The sequence below is a fragment of the Peromyscus maniculatus genome, chromosome 3 (assembly GCF_049852395.1).
Source record: "Peromyscus maniculatus bairdii isolate BWxNUB_F1_BW_parent chromosome 3, HU_Pman_BW_mat_3.1, whole genome shotgun sequence".
NCBI classification, from domain to species: Eukaryota; Metazoa; Chordata; class Mammalia; order Rodentia; family Cricetidae; genus Peromyscus; species Peromyscus maniculatus.
Window position 1 is genome coordinate 61,504,673 of NC_134854.1, and position 27,165 is coordinate 61,531,837.

General features: G+C 48.6%; 1 protein-coding gene across 2 annotated transcripts; it reads right to left on the reverse strand.

Moving 5' to 3' along the window:
• Nucleotides 1–352: 352 nt before the first annotated feature.
• Smo (smoothened, frizzled class receptor) lies at nt 353–25,570 on the reverse strand. Of its 2 annotated transcripts, XM_076566582.1 has the most exons (13): nt 24,759–24,877; nt 9,350–9,462; nt 8,291–8,496; nt 7,418–7,627; nt 7,060–7,232; nt 6,537–6,756; nt 6,328–6,451; nt 5,054–5,146; nt 4,393–4,501; nt 3,136–3,321; nt 2,593–2,741; nt 1,993–2,127; nt 353–1,766 (listed from the first exon to the last, which is right to left on the reverse strand). In XM_076566582.1, the coding sequence occupies exons 3-13, from the start codon at nt 8,435–8,437 to the stop codon at nt 1,333–1,335; spliced, it is 1,980 nt and encodes a 659-aa protein (XP_076422697.1). In that variant the 5' UTR covers nt 8,438–8,496; nt 9,350–9,462; nt 24,759–24,877; the 3' UTR covers nt 353–1,332. The 2 variants fall into 2 exon arrangements, with proteins under 2 accessions (XP_076422697.1, XP_006979462.2); XM_006979400.4 differs by lacking the exon at nt 9,350–9,462 and having other exon boundaries at nt 24,759–25,570.
• Between the last annotated feature and the right edge of the window lie 1,595 nt (nt 25,571–27,165).

Consider the following 27,165-nt stretch of genomic DNA (forward strand, 5'->3'; position numbering starts at 1 on the left):
GGAGGCAGAGCATGCCACCACTGCAATGGTAGATTGTGCCAATCTATACACTACCAGAGAAACACTCACTTCCCGTGGCCACTCCAAGGCCTGCTGCATGTCTGTCCTTGACTCTCTTGTTCGGTACTTAGGGATGCAGCTGTGGCCACAGAGGATCTTTTGTCCATCTACAGCCAAGTAGCTGGAAAGAGTAGCAAGCACAATAAGCCGAATCAGCCCAACATCTGACTCACTCATGCCCTAATCAACCCCAAGCTCTCCACTGGTCAAAAAAGCCTCAGGAACACATGGAAGATCCGGACCAGGTACATCAGCTTCAGCTGGGGCTGAAGCAAGGAAACACACACGAGCGTATACAAAAACGTTTTATTTCCTGTTTATATTTCTTCTTCTTCTCCTCATACCGATGCCCTGACCTGGAGCCCAGCCAGCTACTAAGGCGTCCTGCTGTCTGGTTCTTGAATGTGGGGCACTATGAACATGACTAGACATTGTAAAAAAGTGGGGAGTTCCCCCCTCCCAGCAGATACAGAAGTCGGAAGAAGCTTTCTTGCCTAGCTCAAGCTACAGAAGCTTCCCAACGTAGCCCCTTAAGTCAAAGGGTCCATCGCCACTGGATGAACATGCGGAAGAAATAACATGTCTCTCTCAGGCCTGGAGCGGGACCAGTCTCTCACCTGGAGACTGAGCTCAGTAGTAAGGGTGTGTGTGTGTGTGTGTGTGTGTGTGTGTGTGTGTGTGTGTGTTGCAGTTTCAGGGTGCTAAGCAGGAAGAGGTTGGTCTGGTGGAATGAGATGCAAATGTGGGGAATACAGGAAAACGGAGGATGTTTGGGGTAGGGCCATCTGGTGAGAGCAGTTATAGTCCTTATGAGAGTGGTCATCACAACTACCCAGCAGAGGAAGAAGAGAGTCCTGTCCCCACTTAGACAAAGGACAAATGACACACAAACACTTTGGGTCTGAGAGTGCCAGAAAAGGGCAGCCAGCCCTCATCTGCCAGACACGGGCTTGGTTCCCACTCTGGGTAATGTCATCCCTGCCTCTGCCGTTCCTGCCTTAGTACAAGCTCTGCTGGAGACTGACACTGTCATCCAGACTCTAGTTGGTGGAGCAGAGACAAGGGGGTCCTGCTCCTGACGTGAGACCTACCAATGGCTATATTCAGCTTGTTCCCACAGTCCGGTGCTTTGAGCCAGACACACAGAACTCTGCTAGCAGGCACTTGGCCCACAGACTCTGTCAGACAAGACCCCAGAGGTGTGCTCTCAGGAAGAAGAGCCACAGAAAAGTGTGCATTCATCTTTCCTGGCCCAGGACCTGCCCTGCAGGCTCAGAAGTCCGAGTCTGCATCCAGGAGCTCGGCCTCCATTAGGTTAGTGCGGGAATGAATGGACCCCAGCCCCTGGAGGCGGCCCTGAGCCCAGACCCTCGGGGCTGAGGCACCAGGGAGAAATGGGTCTTGATGGGGACTAGGCTCTGGACAGAAGGGGTTGGAGACCAGAGTCCAGGCTCCCTGCCGGCAGGACTCCCCTGATCCCCAGGCGTTTGCAGCGACCAGGCACTTCTGCCGGGGCAGCTGAGGCAGCCGAGGAACCGCACTGGGGGCAGGGGCAGGGGCAGGGTGGTGAAGCTCAGGGGCTGGCCCCAGTGGGCACACCTCCTTCTTCCTCTTCCTCCGCTTCTTCTTCCGGCCCAAGCGCTTCTCTAGCTCTGGGGAGATCTCTGCCTCAACCAGCCACAGGTTGGCTTGTTCCTCCGGTGGCACTGTCAGAAAAAGAACACAGCTGAGGTCTTTAAGTCTGTCCTTGCCACCCTGCCCTCCCCAGAACCCCTATTCTTGAGCTCTGGAACCCCTCACTCTAGGCTCCCCAAGCCTTGGCACCCCTTCAGGTCCTCTGAAGCCTTTCCTTTCTTCCCCCAGTCTAGCAGCCCCATATACTCCCAGCCCTGTGCCCCTCGCCCCTTCCTGCAGAAGCTAGAGCCCTCATACCTGGAGTTGCCACAGGGGTGACGGACACATCCTGAGGCAGTATGGCTCCTCGCCGAGCCACCATTTTGGTGACATGCTGGGCCCAGGCAGAGGAGACATCAGCTGACGGTTCATTGAGGTCAAAAGCCAAACCCGCTTTGGGAACGAGAGGACAGAAGGAACAGTGACTCTTCCTTATGTGACACCAGTCATCTTTCTTAGGCAGTCCCTCCCACTGCAGCTGGCAGGGATTCCACCCTGTAACCAGTGATCTCTGCCCATTCAGAATCGGAGGGCAGCAGCCTCTGGTCCCCAAAAGGTATAACTTGAGACCGTAAGTCCAGGACCAGCAGCACCCTGACTTCCTCTGGCCCAGAAAAGCCACTGGAGATGGTAGAGAAGAAGGGAGAGGGAGTAGATTGCTCAGAGAACCACGCCAGCAGAGAACAGGCCGGGAGAAGAAAGAAACAGGGCAGGACCCAGTGTGGAAGACTGGAGCAGAGTGCAAGTGTGGAAGTGTCTTATTTGTCAGTTTGCCAAAGTGTCCCTGTGTCCTGGGCGGGAACAGGTCAGGTACTGTGGAGGTTAAGTGTCTCAGTGGGAGACCAGACTGAGGCTCACCCACAGGTCCATCATGGGAGACAGTGTGCATGCTGAAGGAGAGCTCCTGGCCCGGGTTCTGCAGCAGTTCACGCCGCTTAGAGAAGGCCTTGGCAATCATCTTGCTCTTCTTGATCCTTTTGGGCTCATCGTCACTCTGCCCAGTCAACCTGAAAACAGACAGGGTGGGGCTGGAACATGGAAAAGCAGCTGCTTCCTTTCAAATCCATCGAAAGACCTGGAATTCTATATTTAAGGACCAGAAGTCCTGAGGACTCTGAGAAGCTGAGGCCTTCATTGCAACAAAGCATGCCTAGAACACAGCTCCTGTGGGCCCTCCTTGCAAAAACACCCAGTTTCAACTTAGGCCCAAACCTCCTAGGGAACAGAAGCCGTCACTAGAGGGCAGTGGTGAGCTGCTAAGAAGTTATTAGCCTGCAGCTCTGGAGTGAGCTTTGGCACACAGCTGCCCCAGCCTGTGTTTTGGATTAGACAAGGCCTCAAGTGAGGACATGAGCCTGGGGGAAGACAGGAAGGACAAGATTAGATGGCTGCGAACCCCACCTGCACCAGGTGCGCCTCCAGATGAGCAGTGTTGCCTTGGTCCAGACCCAGGTGCTCATGGCAATGCCAGTACCAAACATGGCGAATAGATTGATCTTCTCGACCAGGAGGCTGGGCCGATTCTTGATCTCACAGTCTGGAATGGGCTTCTTGGTAGGCAACCCAATGGTCACATTGGCCTGGCACCTATGGTGAGGGATGGTCAACCGCTGAGGCTGTCTGAATCCAGTAAGAAGGCACCCAAGCATAAAGCAAGCTTAATTCCATCCAGGAAAGAGCTGAGCCCCAGCGTGATTCTCATGGTGCTCCCTGGTTGGATGTATTCTCTGTGTCAGTGCTAGAGACAGAACCTAGGCCACAAGCATGCTAGACTCTCCCACTGAACTATACACTAGCCCCCATGGCATTCTTTGGAATCATCTAGGGAGCTTTTATTAACTATCTGAGCCTCACATCAAACCTCTGGGACAAGAATCCAGTGTCACTGTGGTTACAGCTTCCCAGACTGGAAGGTGAAAAGTACCAGAATGAACCAGAAGCAGTCAGGGCAAGCGTCCCTATCCCCTATTTTATTAATGAGATTTATTTATATCTATGTGCCTGTATGTATACGTTCTGTGTGTGTATACCACTTATATTCAGATGCCGGCAGAGTCCAGGAGAGGGTATTGTATCCCTGGAGCTATACAGAGGTACAGGTATTTGTGAGCTCCAGGTATAGGTCCTGGGAACTGAACTCAGGTCCTGTGGGAGAGTAGCAAGCACTCCTAACAGCAGAGCCATCGCTCCAGGCCAGGAGTGTCCCTTTCAAGGGGAGTTTTAACCAGGGCCCCAGTAGCTGCAGGCATCCTTTCAGGAGTAGAGACGACTCGCTTACTCTTGGTTCACCCTCACTGGGACTCAAAAAGCTCAAGCAAAACTGGCAAACTTGACCAGGGTGCTGAACTGTCCCAGGACCTGGCCCTGTGCTGTGACTCGGAGAGAGCCACGGAAGGCAGAAGGCACAGAATGAGAGAGCTCAGCTTCTGCAGCCTGAGAGGTCAGAATCAGGCAGAGAACATGGGTTGGCTTCTGAACAGCTGCAGACACACAGGACAGCCTGCCCAGGGGCTGCAGACAGACATGTGCAGCTGAACAGTAATGTGAAAGCTGTTTCTATCTGAGGCAGGACCCCGCAAGACAAGAATGGGATGCTGCCTTCTAGCCGGAGCTCCGACTCAGCCACTCCCACAGCCAAGCCCGCGGCCCCTCACTCACAGCACGTAGTCCCGGAAGCTTCGTTCCCACTCAGCCTGGTTGAAGAAGTCGTAGAAGTGGCAGCTGAAGGTGATGAGCACAAAGCCAAAAGCCAGGAAGCCAAAGATGCCTGTGGAATTCAGGGGCAGGATCAGTTACCAGAACAGACACGGTAGCCACACCAGAGAGGAGGGCACCTGCCCCACTGAGCACTGAAGACAGCCTAGTCCAGGGTGACTGACTACATGCTGGGCTCAGGTCAAGAACTGTATCCTCCAAAATAAATCCAGAAGGTCCTGGAGGCAACTGTGGGAGGCCACAGGAAGGGGAAGTAGTCTTGGCACCGACCTGGATCCTTTCACTTCTTCTTCTTCTTTTTTTTTTTTTAAAGATTTATTTATTTATTATGTATACAGTGCTCTGTCTGCATGTATGCCTGCAGGCCAGAAGAGGGTGCCAGATCTCCTTATGGATGGTTGTGAGCCACCATGTGGGTGCTGGGAATTGAACTCAGGACCTCTGGAAGAACAGCCAATGCTCTTACAGGGACTTGCCACCTCCACTATCACCTCCACCTTGGCTCTGTCCCCTGAGTACTTAACTCTCCCCACTGTTTTCTGCATCCTGGAGGTCCCAGGAGGATGCAGCATTGAGCTGACCAAAGTCCCTGGGCACTACTCACCCAGGCGCAGCATGGTCTCATTGATCTTGCTGGCGGCCTTCTCACTCAGAAGCCCAGGGTGGTTGCTCTTGATGGAGAACAGAGTCATGACCCCTGCACAGAAAGACAGCTCAGGCATTGGCCAGGGAGAGAGAGGCCACTCTGCTGGGAAGGGGAGGGAGGGAGGTCCCACGGCACTGGAGTCCGATGACTAATTCCGCCCAACCTGGCTTAAAGCTCGGGGAACCAGAGAATGAGAGCAGCTGCTGGCAAATATGCCGTGGGCTAGGGTGACCATGGCAGGGCCTAGGAGACAGCCAAGGACAGAGAGAGGAAAGCATGAAAGCCATTCTGATGGGAACAGTCAACAACAGCATTGCTCATGCATTGTGAGACAGACACAGAAAAACCTCAGTTTTTCTAGGAGCCACAGTAAGAAAGAAACTATAATTTTACAAACGAAATATAGCCAAAATAGAACCACTTCTACATTCCACATGACAAATTATTAGTGATATAATCTATATCTGAGCTTCCCCCCCCCTCTCTTTTTCATATTAAATCTCAAACACACTATGTTTTTTACGCTCAAAAAGCATCTCAGTTTGGCCTCATTTCAACATCCGTGGCTACCGGTTACCGTATGGGATGGCACAGACGTGCGACATACAGCAGAGGCTTGGACGCTCTGCCAGAGAGGCAAGGAAGAAGGCTGAACAGAAGGCTGACAGTTCAGGGGGAGGAAACCAAAGCTGATAAAGCAAACCAAGGCAAATGAGCTAGAGACCAAGGCAAATCAGGGGGTGGCAGATTGAGACGGGGAAATTAGGGACCAGTAAATCTGTACATGTTATGAAAACTGTTTGTGTATGTTAAGGGGTTGAAATGACTTGGAAGCCGAGCTCCAAAAACATGACAGTATATTTAAGCTAGTGTGAGCACACATAAGCAATGGCCCCAAGATGGTCCGTGTGGACCAGCCAACTGGCCCAGGATGTTCATAATACAAGTATACTCCAACAAGGGATAAAAGGGTCTGGAATCCAGCCCAAGCTCCCCTCAAAAAAACCAAGAATCTTGGTCATGGCTTTGAAAGAAGAGGTACATTTTTCTGTCCTCAGAGAAGGGCTGTCCTGCCTTTGGGGTCATCTTTTTCTATATTGCACCGTGGTCTTGAATCTCGTGTCAAAAAAAAAAAAAAAGGAAGGCAGCAGAGCTGGACACTCTGATTCCTACTTCCACAGAGCAGGTGCTTAGCGCACTCTTACCTGGCTGACCCTGGCCAAGTGACTCACCTCGGATGAGGAAGTAGCCGCCCACTATAAGCACCAGGCCAATCGGGGCCAGTACAAAGCCAGCACGGTACCGGTAGTTCTTGTAGCCCACGAAACAGATGCCACTCACGGAGTCCCCATCTACCTGTAGCGGGAAGGTGTGGGAGGGATCATGAGCTACTGCTCTTCCTCCAAGCTCACCCCTCTCAGCCAGCACCCTACCACTTTACCTGGGCCACAGCGAGGATTGCCACAGTGAGGACAAACGGCAGTGACCATGTGAGCAGGTGGAAGTAGGAGGTCTTGCCCGAGAGAGGCTGGTAGGTGGTGCCCAAGGCTTTGAAGGAGGTGTGCCAGGCGTAGGTGAGGACCACGAACCAGACCACTCCAGCCATCAAGGCATAGTACACGATGACAAAGATGATGACGCAGGACAGGGTCTCGCTGGAGCTGTGAAGACGCAGGAGGCCTCTTGAGGCAAGCACTAGGACTCTTCCGCCAGGTTGCTCCACCCTGTCCCCAGGTCCTAATCTACTAAAACACGGAGGATCCCCCGGAGTTTAGGACACAGGTCAGAGGTGAAGAGGATCAGTTTCGGTGCTGAGACACAAGCCACGGTCTCAACACTGAACACAATAAATCCTAATCCTACCCAGAATGGTCACCTTCAAGGCCAATCCCTTCCTTTTGTGGAAAATATGCATTACAGTCTTCCTCCTTCCACCCTCACCTCTGGGTCCCCAAGAGACTTACGTGGGCTCCCCAAATCTCATGGTGCCATCTGCTCGGCAAACAATCTCCCGGCGGGCACCATCCATGAACTGGGCCAGCCAACCAATGCTGCCCACGAAGAAACATGCATTGACATAGAAGAGAATAACCGCAGGGTAGCGATTGGAGTTCCGCCAGTCAGCCACAAAGGTGGCCTAAAGGGAGAAGTGGCCGTGCAGTGAAGTGAGGGTCTGTTCTGCTGCAGAGGCCCTGATCTGAACCCAAGACCGCCCCCCTCCCACAATCTCCCATGGGTACCCTGCCCAGCCACTCTGCTTTAGAGTCCCTGCACCTTGGGCCGTCAAAAGTCCCGTGCCCTGGCCCTTGGGACACCGCTCACCAGTGTGAAGAGTGTGCAGAGGCCGGTGACCGCCCCGAAGACTGCGATGTAGCTGTGCATGTCCTGGTGTTCAGCCTCGGTGAAGAGCGGGTTCTGGCACTGGATCCCGCAGCCCTCCACATCCTCATACCAGCTCTTGGGGTTGTCTGTCCGCACCAGCGGCGCTTCACATTGGCCTGAACTGTTGAACTTGATGTTCTGTACCTCGTTCTGGCACAGGGGAGGAGAAAGGAACCGCCAAGGAGAGAGGTAAGTCAGGGCTGAGGTTCTTGTTTGGGAAACACAGCAAAAGCAGGTATGCCGGCTGGAGGCCCGCTAGCTGCTCAAAGGTTCCACAGCCTTGGACAAATTATTTGACTACTCTGTATTTCATTTTCCACATCTGAGAGAGTAGCCCCTACCTCATGACAGGACCTAAGGATTACGTTAAAGTTCCCACGATGGTATTTGTATGTAGACAACGATAGTTAGTATCATTATTATCATCCTGTTATCACTTCAGATGTCTCTTTTCCAACCCACACTAGCTCACACCCGTCTTCCTGCTGCTGGTGCTTCATGTGTGTTTGCCCTGACTCCGACATATAACAAAAACCCCTGAAGACAGGGCCTCCTGTCATTCATAACCCCTGTAAACCACAACCGAAACAGTGAACACTCAAAACTGTTTGCTCAACATGTCACCTCAGGTCAACAGAGACGCCTCCATAGAGACCCAGACAGTGGGTTACAGCTTGGGTGTGTGCCTCATGTGTCTCGTGACTACAGACGCAGGATCTCCGAGGAGACACATCTCTGACTCCCCTGTATTCGGTTCAAAGCCGCTCTGTGTGCCCGGCTAGACCACCCTATCTTGCCCCACAGAGCACTTACTGGGCAGCCTTCAGGGAAGTGGTCCGGGGTGCAACGTAGGAAGTCGGGCCACCCTCGCTCCCGCTCCACAATGGCACAGGGGCCTCGCGTGGCCTGGCAGAGGGTGCGGCTGGGCAGCTCCACTCGGTCATTCTCACACTTGGGCATATAGACAGCACAGAGCAGGGGCTGGATCACTGCCCAGCAGCGGGGCGCATTCCGGAGCCCTGGGAGATGGTGACAGTGTGGGTACATTGCGGCAAAGACCCTCTCCTCATTGACCCACTGATACGGCTGTGGCCCCTGCTCCCTAAGCCTCTGCCATACCATTTCTCAAGAGGACATCTGGAGAGGGCAGTCTTGGTATCACAGGGCTGCCCCGTGCATTGCAGGACACTTAGCACCCCTAGACCCTGTTCTCCAAATGCCAGCAGAACCCCGAGGTCATTGTGACAACCCAAAATATGCACTCCCAACTCCAGAGATGTCAACTACAGGAGGGCCGGAGGAGAAGGGCCAGAATCGCCGGGCATAGTCTAGCTCTTTAAAAAAATAATTGTTAGATTTGTATATTTTATTTTACGTGAGAGTATTTTGCATGTTTACACCCTGTGTATGCATGGTGTCTGTGGGGGGTCAGAAAGGGCATTGGATCCCCTAGAAATGGAGCTACAGATGGTTGTGAACTGCCATGTGGGTGCTGGGAGTCGAACAGGGTCCTCTACAAGTGCTCATCACTGCCGAGCCACCGCTCCAGCCCCACATGGTCTAGTTCTTCATCTGCTGTCTGTTACATGCGTGCACTCACTTTGTGCGAGTCAGACTTGTGGCCCATTCACCAATGCAGACACTGCAATTCCCTTACCATTCTTAAAATGGCTGCCACTTTTGAATACTCTGTTGAGGGGTGGTAGGGCCACTGACTGAGAATTCTCTCAGGTGGGGAGAATCTCCTTAGGGTGTTTTCTAAACCTTTCAAAGGCCTCTCTCTCTCCCAATGCAGAAGGGCTGTGGGACCCATTCACCAGGACCAAGAGATGTTTCCCCGTGCCCACTCCCCAAAACCCCTTTTCCTCTTACCAAGTTGAGGCAGAGAGAGAGGAGATGAGGGTTTAAGAAGAGGTACTCAGAGGAGCCAGGAACTCCAGAGCCAGAGGAGGAAACAGGTCAGATGGAGAGAAACAGAAGAGGCTCTGTCCAGTGCAGAGGGAGGAAAGACAGACGCTTGTCAGCACAGACACACAGATGTTTCCCCAACCCCCAACCCAGCCTAGATGTTGACTTGCTCATCCCAGGTCTCAGCCTGCTCAGCTCTCTGCCCTCATGGCCCCTCTAAAGTCACCCCTACTTTGGGAACACCAACATTCCAGGCAAGAAGTTGTGCTAGGAGACTCTTCTGGGAAATGAGAGCCACTGTGGATAACTGACCCACTGTCAGGCTAGGCATGGTGAGGCAGGCAACCACTGTCTCGGTGGGGGTTAGTAATGGACTACAGGAGTAAGGAGTATGGACATTGTGATCGGCCTGCTTAGGTCCAGATCTTGACCCCACCATCCCCTGACTGCGTGGTCTTGAACAAAGTACTTTATCTCTAGCCTCAGTCTCCTTATCTGTAAAATGGAGATGACAGATTTACCTTGTGGAATACAGGGCACAGTGAGAAATGGTACAACATATGTGTTTGGCACAGCACCTATCAAGTACTAAGAGCACTGTTTTTAGTACCAGTCTGAGACCAACTGTCAGGCTTCACAGCTCCAAGGAAGTTCCTGCCAGTTATGATGCAATATCCTCGGACAACAGTCCCTCCACTGATGCCAGTCACCCTCACCTGGGAGCCTTTATCACCCAGAGGGAAGACCCAGTCGGGAAACTCTGAGCCCGTGGGTTTAAGTGGGAAACAGAGCAGCTGGGGGGGGGGGCATTGTAAGGGGACTGTGTAATGTATGTGTCCCCCCAACACATCATGACATCCCAAGAAAAAATTCATTTAGAACCCTTGAACCACTCAGCAGTCAAGCTTAACAACACAGTATGCTGTATGTAGCATGTTCAATACTTCCCCATGTGATCAAATGGCCGAGCTGGGGCTGTGGCTAATGGTTGCTGCCCAGCATCTGGAAAGGAAAATCAGACCACATATTGCTGGCCTGGGAAAGGATCCAAATTCAAAAGTAGTGGCATGATGACTATTTAATGCATGTTGCTTCTGCACCATCCTTAAGACAGAAAAATTGTTTAAGTTGAACCTTAAATTGGGGCTATCTGTTTAAATGCAGACGGAGAGCCAATGAGATGGCTCAGGAGGTAAAGGAGCTTGCCGCCAAGCCTGATGCCCTGAGTTAGAAGTATGGGGTCACATGGTGAAAGGAGAGAACTCCCTTAAGTTGTCATATGATCACTACATGTCCACCATGGCACGTGACACACTTGCATACACACACACACACACACACACACACACACACACACACACACACGTAATAAAAACTGTTTAAAAAAAAAAAAGGCTGGGCAGTGATGGCACATGCCTTTAATCTCAGCACTCAGGAGGCAGGCAGATCTCAGAGTTCGAGGCCAGCCTGGTCTATGGATCGAGTTCCAGGACAGCTAGAGCTGTACAGAGAAATCCTGTCTTGAAAAAAACAAAAATAAAAAAATAAAAGCAGATGAGACTATTCTCCATCTTAAATATGGTGACTAGTCACACAACTCTATGCTTTTTATAAAACAATTTTTAAAAACATATAACTCCATGCTTTTGTTTAAATTCACAACACTGCAAAGGAGAAGCATGGGGCTAGGGATGTACCTCAGTTGGTAAAAGGCGCTTGCCTAGCACACGTGAAGGTGTAAATCTGATCCTCAGCACTACATAAACTGGTACATGCCTGGAATCCCAGCACTAGGAGGAGGCTGGATGATCAGGAGTTCAAGTTCATCCTGGACAATAATACATACAAAGTTCAAAGCTAGTCAGGGATATATGAGACCTTGTCTCAAGGAGGGAGGGGAGGAGGATTTATTGAATGCTTATTAAATAATATGTTTAAAATACAAAAGCCGGGAAGCTACAGCATTTTAAGAAGCATGAGGTAGTTTTAAAAAATGTGTTATTTTTCTGGATTTTTGTGACATTGTTTTTCCCTTTTTTTCTAATTTTAAATATTTTATTTCATACTTTAAAAACAAATTCTCCAAGGAAAAATAGTTAATTTTTTTTTAAAGACTAAGTCTTACTATGTAGACTGGCCTGGAACTCACTAGTAGATCAGGCTGGCCTGGAATTCACAGAAATCCATCTTCCCCTGCCTCCCAAGTGCCTGTGTCAATAGGGGGAAAGTTCCCCCACCACCACTCCAATTCTTACATAAAAGAAGTTTCCAGGGTTAAGAGTGCATATTGCTCTTGAAGAGAACCTGAGCTTAGTTCCCACAGCAGGCAGCTCACAAACCCTGGACTCCAATTCCAGGGGAATCTGCATCTCTGGCCGCCCTGGGCACTTGCACTCAAACGTACCCACACACATTAAGAATTAGTAATAATAGATCTTTTTTTTTTTTTAAAGAGAAAACTCTAGGTGGGTCAAAAATAACTACAGTATTTTAAAAATTAAAGTAGTAGAAGAAAAGATGAGAAACCAAGCAGTATTGTTTGGGGTGTGTGTGTGTGTGTGTGTGTGTGTGTGTTGGTGTTGTGTATGTGTGCATGCTTGTGGTATGTGTGTGTATGTTGTGTAATGTGCATGCTTGTCGTATGTGTGTGTGTGTGTGTGTGTGTGTGTTGGTGTTGTGTATGTGTGCAATGTGCATGCTTGTCCTATGTGTGTGTGTGGGTGTGCGCGCGCGCGCGCGTCTGTGCACGCGCGTGTGTGCGAGAGCGTGTGAATGAGACCATCCATCACTCTCAACCGCTTCTCTCTGAAACATCATTACATTTTTCTTATGCTACTGGAGGAGGGGCTGTGCACGGGCACACACATGCCTGGGAGGATTTCAGGACTCTGTTCTCTCCTTCCACCACGTGAGTCCTGAGGATTGAACTCAAGTTCCCAGACTTGGCAGCAGGTGCTTTTACTCACTGAGCCATCCCTCCAACCCTCCACTTTATTTTTCGAGACAAGGTCTCTCCCTGAACCCAGAGCTCGTTGATTTGGTGGACCAGCTGGCTCCCAAGCCTAAGGGATCCGCTGTCTTTTGTTCCCGGTGCTGGGATCACAGCAGTGAGTGCCCCTCCACGTCTAGGGTTTCACACAGATGCTGGGAATCTGAATTCAGGTCCTCGTGCCTGCAGGGCAAGCACTTCGCCCACTTCAATATTTCTCCAGGCATGGTGGTTTGAAGGAGCAAGGTCCCCACAGGCTCATACATTTGAATGCTTGTTTCCTAGGTGGTAGAATTGTTTGGGGAGAATTGGAAGGCGTGGCCTTGTTGGAGGAGGTGTATTACTGGGGACAGGCTTTGAGGTTTCAAATGCCCAAAGCATTCCCAGCTAGCTTTTTCTTTTCTGTACCTCATGCTTGCAGATCAAGAGGTAAATTCTCTGCTGCCAGGCTCCTCCACCATGTGGTCAGGGACTCTACCCATCTCAAACTGTAAGCCAGCCCCAAATAAATCCTTTTCTTCTGTAAGTTGCCTCGGTCTTGGTGTCTTTTCACAGCAACAGGACAGTGACCAAGACACTAGCCGTATTTTGTTTTGTTTTTAAGACAGGGCTTCCTGGGCTGGAGAGATGGCTCAGAGGATAAGAGCACTGACTGCTCTTCCAGAGGTCCTGAGTTCAATTCCCAGCAACCACATGGTGGCTCACAACCATCTGTAATGAGGTCTGGTGCCCTCTTCTGGCCTGTAGTCCATACATGCTGTATACATAATAAATAAATAAATCTTAAAGAAAAAAAAAAAAAAGACAGGGCTTCTTGATATACTCTTGGCTGGCCTACAACTCACTAGGTAGATCAACCTGGCCTCAGACTTATGACAACCCATATGTAGGAGCCTCCTGAGGTTGGGATTTTAAAAGCATCGTGTCTGGCTTTGTGAATTGTTTTTTAAACCTTGGAGTGAGAACCTTGGAGTGAGAATGACCTTTTGAAGCATCACACACACACACACACACACACACACACACACACACACACACACACGGAAGCTAATGAATTTTTAAAAACCACTTCAGAAAAGACCTGATAAATTCAATAGGGTAAAAAACAAGATCATGGGGTTAGAGAGATGGCCCAGCATGTAAGAACACTTGCAGCTCTTCCAGAGAACCCAAGTTAGGTTCCCAGAACCCACATCAGGAGACTAACAACAGCTCCAACTCCAGGAGATCCGACTCTCTCTTCTTGCCTCCGAGGACACCCATGCACATGTGATGTACACACACATAAATAAAAATCAATCTCTTCACAGCAATAGAAAAATAACTAAGACATGAATATTCATAACACAAACATTTTTAAAATGTATAATAGAATACAATTCAGAACTGAACTATGTATACTAAAGTATACTGAAATGCAATGATGTCCAATATGGCCTAATATTCATTGTTTGTTTGTTTTTTGTTTTTTTCAGAGCTGAGGACCGAACCCAGGGCCTTGTGCTTGCTAGGCAAGCACTCTACCACTGAGCTAAATCCCCAACCCCCCAATATTCATTGTACAATGGACATGATGTACTGGAACCTGTTGGGGGAACCTGAGGAAAGATAAAGGACATCCGGAAATATGTCAGGCATCTCTAAAAGGACACAAAGAGCCAACTTTAGTGGCTGCCTCTGAGGGAAAATGGGTGCCAGGAAGCACAAGCGAGGTTTAGTTTGTTCCTTTTCAATTCTATGCCACATGTATGTACCATCTGTTCCTTCAAAGCAATACACGGTGGTTCACGCCTTTAATCCCAGCACTCGGGAGGCAGAGCCATGCCAGTCCTGTGAGTTCAAGACCAGCCTGGTCTATATAGGAAGTTCTAGCCCAGCAAGCAAGGCTACACAGTGAGGCTCTGTTTGCTTTTGTTTGTTTTTATTTTATTTTATTTATTTTGAGCATTTTGAGACAGTCTCACATAGCCAAGGATGACTGGAACATTTGCTCTTAATGCCCCAATCTCCCAAATACTGGGATTATAATTGTACAACACTCTGGCTTTTGTTTTTTGTTTTTTCCTTTTTGTTTTTAGCAACTAAGCTTAAAAATAAAATAATGAAATACATAAATAACTAGGATGCAGAAAAACTTCTCAGAGAAATGAATCCAGAAAGAGAAAAGTTTTATCTATGAAATTTTTTTTCTGTTGTTTTTTCAAGACAGGGTTTCTCTGTGTAGTTTTTGTGCCTACCCTGGATCTAGCTGTGTGTGTGTGCATGGTGTGTCTGAGACAAGGCTTCGTGTAATCTAGGTCGGCCTGGAACTCACTATCATGTAGTCTGGAATTCATTGTAGCCCAAGCTTGCACTGAACTCTCAGCGATCCTCCTGTCTCAGCCTCCTGTCTCAGAGTTCTGGGTGACTGGTGTGAGCCACCACGTTCAGTTGATGAGGATGCACTCACATGTGTACACACATAGCTTCCAAGGCTGGCCTTGACCTCACAGAAACCCGCCTGGCTCTTCCTCCCAAGTGCTGAGATTAAAGGCGTGCGCCACCACTGCCCAGCTTTATCTATTAATTTTGTAACTTTCATTTTTTAGAAGTTTTATAACATTTATTTACGTGGGGTGGGGGCTCAAGTATGGTCAGAGGAAAACTCGCAGGGGTGGGTTCTCTCCATCCACCCTGTGGGTTCTGGGGATGGACGTCACCAGGCTTGGCAGCAAGCCCTTTACTCCCAGGGCTCCACACCAGCTTTAATATTTATTTATCCGATTTTATTCACTCACTTATTTACTTAGAGGCAGGAGTCTCACTACATCTCCCAGGCTGGCACTGACCTCAGGATCCTCCTATTTTATTCTCCAGAATAACTGGAATTACAAGCATTTACTACAACTGTTTTCTTTTATTTTAATAAAATATGAAACAAAAAAAAATAAGATCACAAGTGCTATAATAATAATAATAATAATAATAATAGTACGTGTACATCTTTTTTTCTTTCTTTTTTTTTTTTTAGTATACGTGCTGCCGAAGCGAGCACATACATCTTTATATTAATGGAGCTTTGACATTTATTTACTTCTGCTTAGTTATTGAAAGAAAGTCTCAGAGGTAGCCCTGGTTCACCTGTAACTCACTTTGTACACCAGACTGGCTTTGAACTCATGGAAATCCAGGAAATCCATCTGCCTCTGCCTCCCAAGTGCTGGGATTAAATGGCTGTGTTACTATGCCCATATTGATAGAATTTTAAAATAACACTTTCTACAATTGGATCCAAACTTTTATTACTTACTGTGTGCATTCCACAGTGCACGTGCGGAGATTAGAGGACATTAGGGGAGTCAGTTGTCTTCTCCCACCACGTGGGTCAGGGCACAGAACTCAGGTCATCAGGGACAGAGTGCTCGAGCATGCACGCACATACACACACACACACACACACACACACACACACACACACACACACACCACAATAAATAAACAAATATAAAAAACAATAAAAGTGGATTTGGAAGATATGTGTGTATACATGTGAGGGTCTCCTCATCAACTGAACGTGGTGGCTCACACCAGTAACCCAGAACTCTGAGACAGGAGGCTGAGACAGGAGGATCGCTGAGAGTTCAGTGCAAGCTTGGGCTACAATGAATTCCAGACTACATGACAGTGAGTTCCAGGCCGACCTAGATTACACGAAGCCTTGTCTCAGACACACCATGCACACACACACAGACACAGACACACACGCAGACACACACAGACAGACAGACAGACAGACACACACACACACACACACACACGGAGACACACACACATACATACACACACTCAGTAGCCCCAACTCTCCACTTGATGCTGAGATGTACTACTTTATATAAAGTAGAGTTCTTAGCATAAGGTTCACCGAAGATCCTTGTGACGTTAGCAGAACTACGGCTCCATCCCAATGGAGTCAGCTGTCTCAGGTCCCTGAAACACCATCAGGTTCATCACCACCTGGACATTCCAGTGGCTGCTATACCTGCACCCGGTCTTGTTTACCGTGGTACTAAAGCACACATGCATTAGCTCACAAACGTGTTCCTTCACACCTAACTATTACATTCTTTCTACTTTTTGGTGCTGGCGATTGAACCTGGGGCCTCACAAATGGGGCGCCAGTCCACAGAGTTCCACCTCTAGCCATGTACTTCAATGCAATGTGCTCTCTCTACGCTCCTACATGCTTTACTAATTGTGTAAATCTCTTTTATTATTTGTGTGGGTCTGGTTGCCTGCGTGTAGAGGTGAGGGCACACTATGCCACAGCATGCATGTGGAGGCCAAAGGACAGCTTGTAGGAATCGGTTCTCCACCATGTGTATCCCAGGGACTGAACTCTGGTCCCCAGGCTTGGCAACAAGCACTTTCACCCATTTAGCCATCCTACAAGGCCCCAATCGGTAATTTAAAACAAAAACAAAAACAAAACCCACTTTTAAAAGATTTATTCACTCCATTTTCCGTGTATGCGTGTTTTGCCTGCATGTATGTATGTGCCCCATGTGCATTCCTGGTTTCTTTGGCTATCAAAAGAGGGGGTCAGACCCCCTGGAACTGGAATTATGGACGTGAACAATCCTGTGGATGATGGGAACCAAACCTTGGTCCTCTGCCAGAGCAGCAAGTGTTCTTAAGCACTCAGCCATCGCTCCGGGCTCCAACAGTTTTGGAAAATCTTAACTGGGACACAAAACCCACAAATGTGCATATTAATCCGGTATCACCTAATCTTTGAGACATGCATATACTGGATAATGCTTAAATCTGGTTAAACATATTTATCTCCTGAAACCTTTGCCATTTCTTCATGGTGAAAACTTTCAAAATCCTTTCTTCTGGGTTTTTTTTTTTAATACACAGTAGATAACTGTTCTTTAGTGTCAGCAGACCTTGCTTCCTAACTAACTTAGCACCCATTGGCCCACCTGTCCTGTCCCTCCTGCACCTCTACAGTCCCCAGACTCTGGTAACCACCATTCCACTCTCAACTGCTAGTCAACCAGCTTTTATATTCCACCCAGGAGTGAGATCACACAGTACTTGTGTTTCTGTGACTCTAATTCCATCCATGTTTTCACATGTCAGAGTCTCATTCTCCGTAGGGCTGAAGAGCATTTCTTTCTGTATCTGCATCATGGTTTGTTTTATTTTTGAGATAGGGTGTCGCTCTGTAGCCCTGGCTGGTCTTGAACTCACAGAGCTCCACCTGCCTCTGCCTCTAGAGTGCGGGGACTAAAGGTGTGCACCCCCACCCGGGGCATGTTTCCTTTTCCATTCATCAGCTGATGGATGCTTTGGTTTTCTTTTCCTAGCTGTGTGAACAATGATCCAGTGAGCAGGGGCATGAAGCTGTCTCCTCAGCCCACTGATGTCACTCCATCTAGGCACGTATCCAGGAGACGGATATCTGGTCACAGAATAGTTCTATATGTAATCTTTTAGAGAAAACTCCATAGCGATTTCCGCATACCTTTGTGGTAATTTACCTACACACACAGTGTGTAAAGGTTCCTTCCCCGCCTCCCCCACATTCTCACTAGCACCTTGTTGTCTTTTTAAATTTTTTTATATTGTCTATATTTTTTATATCAGCCATTCTTACTGGGATGAAGTGACATTTCTGTGTGGTTTTGAGTGGCATTTCCCTGGTAACCAGTGATCTGAGTGTTCTGTCTTGCGCTTATTGGCATATGTCTTCTGTTTCTTTTAAGGAATGTCTCTTTAGAGCTATTGCCTCCTTTTTAAAGCAGCTTGTTTGTTTTCATTTGGTTCTTCTATAAAATGAAATGAGTTTTGAAGTTCTTAGTGTATTCTAGATAGATGGCCCTCCATTGTTTTAAATCCCATGTGTTTCACTTTACAGATGAAGATGGTTGTTGAATTTGGATTTCTCTTGCATGATGAGGGCCAGAAAAGGTGAAGACCATGCTACAAAGACATGGCAGCTAAGACAACGTGACAGGAAGAGGACAAAGATCCAGAAACACACACACACACATTAGATTTGTGGCAGTGGTAAACAGCAGAAATTGATTTTAACAAATGATGTTGATCGAGGCTATATATGTGAAACTAGAACTCTAAAAAACAAAACACAAAACAAAAACAAAAACCCCTCAGGTGAATTATATGCCTAGATGTGACAGGGAAATCTGTGAAGTTTTCTCATAAAAAAGTAAATTCATAATTTGGGGAGAGAAAAGGATTTTCTTTTTTCTAAACAAGATACAAAACAACACAAATCATAAAAGTTTGATAAATGACTACATTAACGTTCAAGTATTCACACAAAAAGAATATGAAAGTAAGCCATGAAAATATTTCTAACACTCACACCAAACAAAGGGTTCATATCCAATATATATGAAGAATTCCCACAATCTAATACAAATGACAGGTAGCCCTCTGGAGAAAACAGATCAGTAATTTCCACAAGATATTTCATAAGAGAAGTCACAAATGGTCAACAAACATCTGCAAAGATGTTTACCCTTACAAGCAATCAAGGAAATGCAAATTAAAATAATAAGGACTAACGAAGTAGCTTTGAGGTAAAGTGACTGCCTCATATGTAGGGGACCCTGGGTTCGAACACCAGCATGGTTAAAAACTCAAAATTAAAATTATATTAACCAGGCCTTTAATCCCAACTCTCAGGACACAGAGGCAGGAGGAACTCTGTGAGTTCAAGGACAGCCTGGTCTACAGAGTGCGGTCCAAAACAGCCAGGGCTACATAAAGAAACCCTGTTTCAAAAATCAAAAAAATCAAAACAAAACAAAAGAATAAAATGGACAAATTGCAGTATGTTCATATGATGAAACTATTGAGTAACGAAAAAGAGCTGAAATAACATGGATGAATCTTATGTAATAAAGAAGCAAGACATCTGGGCATGGCAGCTAACACCTGTAATCTCAGCACTGGGAGGCTGAGGCAGGAGGATTACTACGAGTTTGAGGCCAGCCAGAGCTACAGAATATGACTATCTGTCCAACAAATAAATAGCCAGCTAGCAAGGCTTGGGAATTGGGGGCACATACGAGACCCCAGGTTTGCTCTCCACCCCTGAAGGGAAGGAAACCAAATCCTGAAGGATATAGCTCAGCTGTAGGCTGCCTTCATAGCAGCTACCAGGCCCTGTGTTCAGTCCTCAGACATTACGTTACAATTATTTTTATCCAGTATCTTTGTATTTTATGTACTTTCTGGTACACCTTGAATATTTTGCAACTAAAAGAATAAAAATGTGAATAAAAATGAAAACTTTGGCCTATGGGTTTGTTTTCTGTATTTTCATACTAAACACACACACACACACACACACACACACACACACACACACACACACACTTATTTACTTATTTTGAAACAGAGACTTGCTATGTATGTGCTAAACTGGCTTCAAACTTACAACTTCTGCCTTAGCCTCCCAAGTGCTGGAACTCAGACATGTGTCACAATGTACACACACACACACACACACACACACACACACACACACACACACACACACAGCGTTTTTAATTGCCCTGATGATCAGCCTGTTTTTGGAAACAGCCAGAAGGAAATTCTTCCTAAGCTATCCTCGCCAATTACCCACCATCACCAACAACATCCCAGCTTGAGGTCTGAAAGACCAGTGAGGAATTCCTCCTGGTTTTTCCGTCTTTTTCCTGCTGGCTGGGCCCTGGCAAGGCAACAGAGCCACACACCCATGTGTACACAGACATAGCACGCAGTGGTAGAGCAGGCTACGTGCTGGCTCTCAGGGGCCTATCCCCTCACTACCTGCAGGCTTCGCTTTTTTGCTTTCTTGCCCCACTTACTAAACCAGATTCGGCCCCAGGTGGACCATGGCCTAGACGTTATGTTTGTCTGGTCAGTTTGGAATGCAGGGTAGGACACATTTCCAGCTGTAACGGGGGCAGACACTGAGTAAAGAAGCCTAAGCCTGGAGTGATGAAAAACATAGGCAAGACCTGAGTTCTATACACACCCAGAAGCCAGAACGACCTAGTTATAAACTTCACCATGCGCAGATTTGGCGATCTGGGTGAAGGAAGCGTAGAGTGGCCTGTCCTCTATGGCGACTCCTCCTTCCAGATCTGTTGGGAATCTCCCTGTAGATACCCACTGAGAGTCTATCACACAAAGCCAAAACTGCACGTCCTTCTTCAACCTTCCTCTACTAGCAGGAGAAAGGAATGGCACCACCAGCCCCAGCATCTCACGCGTCCGCCTGCTCAGACAGTCTGGCATCCGCTCATCAGCAAGTCTACCTCCCACACTCTGTAATCTGCCCCGCCTTCCATCCTATTACCCCCGTCCTGACCACCATCATCTCCCACTGAGACTATTTCATCCATGTCCTGAACAAGTAACCAGGATCCAGGTTCTCTTTCTCTCTGGTGGCTATTTCTGTAGCAGCCTTGTCCCTCAGATATGTATGTGTGCACCTGAGTGTGTGTGTGTGTGTGTGTGTGTGTACACCGCATATGCAGATGCACTGAGGCCAGAAGAGAACACTGGATGCCCTGAAACTGGAGTTACAGGCTGCAGTGAGCTACATGTGGGTGGTGGGAACCAAACCCAGGTTCCCCCTAAGATCAGCAAGGACTCTTAACCACTGAGCAACCACTCCAGTCCTTCCCTCTCCCTGTTTATGTGTTTGTTTGTTTGGAGATGAGATCTTGAGCTTTAGCTGGCCTGGCACTCACTCACTCACAATGATCCTCCTGTCTCAGCCTCCCCAAAGGTGGAATTACTACCATGCGTCACCAGACCCAGCCCAAAGTAATCTTTCAAAAATGCAAATATGATTACGTTTTTCCCTTGCTTAAAAACCGTCTCTATCAGAGGCCCCTTGTCATCTTTTGATAGATAACATCTCATTTCCTACGGGGTAAGAAGCCTCGGCTTTCTAGTCCCAAGTCTTATCTCTTACAGTTCTGATTTTAATGTGCCTTGGTCCAGTTCCATGCCTCTACCATATTTCTTTCTAAGTCCCATGCTCTCTTCCTCTAAAGCTCTGTACATGCTACCACCTCTTTCCATTCCTTGTCTCAACCCTCCCTTGGCATTCCTGCCTACTTCTCAGGTCACTGATTAGATGTCAGTTTCTCTGGGTATCTTCTCTTGCTTCCCGAAGCTCTTTGTGTACTTTCTGCACCTACAATGTCACCATACTTTTCACAGGTATAGCTAACACCTGTTTAATCATCCTACAATGTCACCATATTTCTCAGGGTTATTGCTAACACCCGTTTACCCGTTCTTTTTCCCTGCCTCAGGATGTGATGTACTCAATACAGAACTGAATGAATATGCGGATGGCTGTATACTCAGCACTCAGAGGCTCTGAAAAACACAATCAAATCTCTATCCTCAGAAGTTTATGATGAACACAAGCTAGAATATCTTTATCACCCACAAAACCACTTGTCAAAGTTAGACAATGTCTAACACTAAATCAGGACCTCTAATTCCAGGCAGGACAAACACTCACTCCTGCTCAAACATACCTGTGATTCTCACATATGACTTGCTTTCACCTTGTCTATCTACTGATCCAGCCTGTGCCAGCACCCATTTCTGGTCCACACAGAGAGAAGAGATCTAAGCTGTAAACGAACAATGGGCAAGAGCAGGAAAGAGCTCAGTGCGACCCACAGAGCTTGCACCCCTGTACAGTTCTGATTAGGCAGCTGGTGGGACCTGAACTTCAACAACCAGCAGAGGGGTGTAACTCATGCACACTCCGGCCAGCTCGACAGCTGCTCCCGGGCATACGGGCTGGAGGGCTGGGAAAAGGTGCTGCCACTTCCTCCTTGTCTGCTGACAACTTCAGAGGGCAGCTTTCACATGTCACTTGGGAGAATTCAATCACAGGCCCCACAAATAAGTTAATATTATACATAGAGAGACAAACTATTACACACACACACACACACACACACACACACACACACACACACAGTATATCCTTTCAGCAACACAGGACTTGATGATTATCTAGTGCTGAGCGATCTGCAGTTTTTGGTTGTAAACCTAGCCTTTAACAGCTGAGCCATCTCTCCAACCCCAGATCTGCATTTTTATATGGCTGCCTCCTAAACTCAAGTCTTATTTCAGGCGGTGCTCAGAGATACCTTGTTGAATCTTTCTTTCCTTTCTTTCTTTCTTTCTTTCTTTCTTTCTTTCTTTCTTTCTTTCTTTCTTTTCTTTTCTTTTCTTTTCTTTTCTTTTTTTTGGGGGGAAGGGAGGGGGTGTTTTGTTTTGTTGAGACAGGGTCTTACTATGTAGCTCTAGCCATCCTGGAACTCACAGAGATCTGACTGCCTGTGCCTTCCGAGTGCAGAGATTAAAAGCATGAGCCACCAGGCCCTGCTGAATCTTTAAATATATATATATACACATATATATATATATGTTTTATTTGTATATATTTATATATTTTATTTGTGTGTGTGAGAGAGAGAGACAGACAGACAGCGCACACAGGTACATGGGTACCATGGTACACATAAGGCAGGCAGTCAGCTTTCAAAACTCAGTTCTCTCCTTCTATCTTGGGTTCCGGGGATCAAACTCAGATCATGCACGGCAAGCTCTGCTACCTGGGCCATCCTGTTGGTTCGTATCTTTCTTTCATGCTCCTTTTCCATTCTGCCAGTGTTTCGCACGTATATTGCACACATATAACTTCAAAGACTACAATTATATTCCCTCTGTATATCCATTCTTATATCTTCTATACTACATTTATGTAAACATATTATCATAAGTGTGTATGTGTGAAATCACAGAGACCTTACATTATAGTAATTTATGGATTTTTTTTCAAAGCTACTGTTGATTAGATAGCTTCTGCCTTAGATTCTGACTTTAGATTCTAAGGTTCTCAACCTTCCTAACGCTGCGACCCTTCATTACAGTTCCTCATGTTGTGGTGACCCCACCCCATAAAATCATTCCATTGCTACTTCATAACTATAATGTTGTTCCTGTTATGACACGTAATGTAAATATCTGTGTTTTCCGATGGTCTTAGGTGACTCCTGTAAAAGGGTCGTTCGAGATCCACAGATTGAGAAATGCTGTTTTAGGACATCACCTCCATACTGTAGGATACAGTTCTACCTCTTGGGTATCAGCCATCCTCCGAGTTCCTCCTCCAGCATCTGCATCAAGCCAATAACCTCATGGCTCCAGGCAGCATTCAGCCTCAGTTTAGAACCCTAGTGGTCAAGTTGACAATGACAGTCTACCTACCTGTAACACTACCACATACTGGGATCCTCACCAGCCTAAGGGGAAGAGCTAGGTCTAGGGGCACAGCAGGCCAGTCTGTCAGGCCCTCAGGTTTGCTCCTGGCTCCGGATTTTCTTTTCTTTTTTTCCATCAAGAACAGCTTTTACATCACACTGGGGCGGGGGTGGGGAGTGGGAAGGTGACAAGGCTGTTCCCCTCCCCAGCACCCAACAGGCTCTCAGTCCAAACGGATGACAGGTAGATTTGGGAAACCATTCTAAAGGACCTCGGAACGACTGGTTTGTGTGCAGTCTTCAGTTTTCCAGCTCTGCCACAATCCTACAACAAGTAAAGGACTGGGACTTCCAGCTACCCTGGACGGTGTCCACGGGCTCTCAACACCCCGGACTCAGTGTTCTTCCCTAGCACTCACTGGCCTGAGGCTCCACATTTCCAAAGAGCGGAAAACAATTGCTAAAATTGTCTCCTGCCTTCTTAACCCGAGTGGATCAGAGTTTCCATTTTTCAGATAAGGAAACTGGAACGTGTAGAAGCAAGACAAAAATCACAGGTTTCCTAGACTGATCTAAATCAATATTACCAGATGGCTCATTTGGCTTTTAGTTATTACTAGGGGGCATCTTTTCCTTCACAAATTTCACAAGTATTTCCTTACCCTCTCCCTCCAAATTCTTAAATGCCTTTCGCCTTCATGCTTCTCTTTCTTCTCTCCAACTCGGATTTCCCGAAGGTCTGACACTGCCCAGAATTCCCGTGGACCTTGCTTCAAGAATACATCTCTCCTTTGCTGTGGCTGAGAGCTCCCTACTCATCTGCCCCGCGCCGCCCCCATCCTTGCTCAGCCTCTTTGTAACCGACCCACTTCTCCAGTCCTTCCCCCCACCCCTTTCCCATCACAGAGGGTCCCCTTCCCGCATACAACCTGCCCCCCAAAGTTCCAGACTCGTTCCTCCAGCTCTCCCGGGTGCAAGGCGCGCCCGCTCAACAACAGTTCAGGCCTGAGCCTTTTCTTTCCATCACCGTCCGTCCCATCACCTCTGCGTCGCAGTCCCGGCTCCCGCGCGCGCTTACCCGACCAGAGGACGAGCTTGCCGTGCGCTTCCTCCTGGGAGTCCGAGTCCCCGGCCAGCAGAGTAGAGGTGGCTCCGTAGGGCAGCGCCGAGCCCAGGCACACGTTGTAGCGCAGAGGCTCGCAGTGGGCGGCCCGGCCACAGTGGCTCAGCAACAGCGGCGGAGGGCTGGTCACCGGCGCGTTCCTCCTCCCGCTCCCGCCGGCGCTGCGAGGCCCAGGCCCGGTCGCGTTCCCGCTCAAGGCCGCCCCCCGGCCTGGGCCCCCCAGTAGTACCACCAGCAGCAACTGCAGCAGCCTCGGGGACGCCAACTCGGGCCCACGCGCGGGGCGGGCAGCGGCCATGGCCAAACCCGCCAACTCAGCAGAAGCCGAGGCGCCCCCGCGCTCCCCGGAGTCCCTTGGCCAAAAACACGACCCCGGGGGCCGCGGAGGCTACTTAGGCGACCGGTGCGCCCCGTGAGTCTGGGGCCGGCTTTCGCCAGGCGCAGCGCGCGTCCGGGCCCCTCGGCTCCCAACTTTGCAAACTTTGGAACCCGGGCCCCATGTTGGGCAGCGCAGGCCCGGGCCAGGATGCACGGACTCCAGACTCCCTCGCCTGGCGGTCGGAGTTGTCTTCAGCCCTGGGAGCCCCCTGGGGCTCCGATCTCCAGCCCCATTCCCTCTCCCACCATTAAAACCAACTCCCAGCCCCTCGATGGAGGCCAGGCGCTGGCCGAGGGGTGCGGGAGTCGATCCCCGGCTCCGCCCCCACGCCAGCCCGCGGCCCAGCAGCCACCTCCGCGCGAGCGCGCCGCAGCCCCCTGAGCTCTCCCTGCCGACTACCCGGCTCCTTTGTTGCTCTAGCTGGCCCGGCTCTCTGGAATGCATGGGCCTCGCGGAGCCAAGCCCTGCCCCCCCTCCTCCGCCGAGGCTAGGGGAGGGCCTGGGCGAGGGAGAGCAGGAGGAGAGTAAAGCTGGGGAGGAGGAGCCCGAGCTTCGGCGGCCTAGGTTGGGGGATTTGGGAACCTTCACCCCCACCCGGCGCCATGCGGGGTTAAGATGCGTGCAAGTCATGTGCCAGAGCTGCTATGAGGCACTTGACTGAACCTTTAGTTGGTCCGAGGGTTGTTCGACGTGATGATTTTCTGGAGAGGACTTTTCTCCTGGTTTAGGGTAGCAGGGGGATGCCCAAAGTAGGCAAGTTTTCACTCCATCACTGCCCAATTCCCCAGCCCCGTCAATCTTTCTTGCTTTTGGTTAGATCTTTCAACCTAACCTGGAACCCTGGTGGAGAAGAATCGGGTTTCTACCTCTTCAGGTTCTTCCAGCTCAAGATATATGTGGGGAAATGACCTCAGAGTCACCCAGAGAGAGTAGCGCTGTTACCTATGCGAGCAGATGTCTGGCAGGAGAACATGTCAACACAAAGCCCTTATTGCTCAAATGTGTTGTCTGGACTGTGATTTCCACTACGGTCTCTGGTGTGCCTTCGGTTTTGTCCACAGGAAGCCAGTCCATCTTGGATGAGTCCTTGCTGCTCATCTGCCCCAGGAAGTTTCTGCCATCCCCTTCCCGACTCCACTCCACTTGTTGATGCATTATTTCAGGCAGCTCCTTTAAACCACAGCTCCCTTACGCAAGGGAGGCTAGGAGACTGGTTACCTCAAGTAACTTTTCCTTGTGACTGATCCGGCAACTCAATAGCGCAGCTTTTCTTTTCTTGTTTCCGTAAAATTAGTTCACAGCCTAGCCCTCTTAGCAAAAACAGTTTCTGTTACCCCCGTTGTTGAAGAACAAATGAGCTACTAAACTTCAGATACATTCATAATTGGTACCTGAGTCCCCAGAGTTATGGGAGGAATTTAATTCAGTTTGGGGGCTTGTTTTATGTTTTAAGTCTGCTCCTGTCGCTGTGATGAATATCCGGACAGAAGCAACTGTAAGGGAGAAAGGACTTGTTCTGGGCTCACGATTTCAGGTCACAGCCCATAGCCATGGAGAAATTCAGGCAGGAAATGGAAGCATCCACAATCAAGAGCAGAGAAAATAAATATACACGTGCTTAGTGGTACTCATCGCCTTCTCAGTACTTACACAGCCCAGGACCCCCTGCCTAGGGAATGGTGCTGCCCATCGTAGGCGGCCTGGCTCTATCAATTAGTGTAATCAAGACAACCCTCCACAGACACACTAACAAGTCAGCTTCATCTAGAGATCCCGCACTGAGATTCTCTTCCCAGGGGATTCTAGGGTGTGTCAAGTTGACACTTGTCTTCCTAAAATCCTGGGATGTACTCAAGTGGTGGCATCCTTGTAGAACTTGAAGGTTTTCATTTTACTCTGCCGGCAAGATGTCCTCAAGAAACATCCACAATGTCCTGGAAAAGCAGGTAAGTTTTCTCCTCTGGTACAGGGACCTTATCTTCT

What these genes read in the sequence shown, in the direction of transcription:
- Smo (XM_006979400.4), bottom strand. Translation starts at nt 25,101, where the DNA reads ATGGCCGCTGCCCGCCCCGCGCGTGGGCCCGAGTTGGCGTCCCCGAGG. An exon ending in TGAGACCATGCTGCGCCTGG is followed by an intron (nt 4,502 to 5,053) that starts GTGAGTAGTGCC and finishes TGAATTCCACAG; the next exon opens with GCATCTTTGGCTTCCTGGCT. An exon ending in CTCCCATGATGGACCTGTGG is followed by an intron (nt 2,128 to 2,592) that starts GTGAGCCTCAGT and finishes TCGTTCCCAAAG; the next exon opens with CGGGTTTGGCTTTTGACCTC.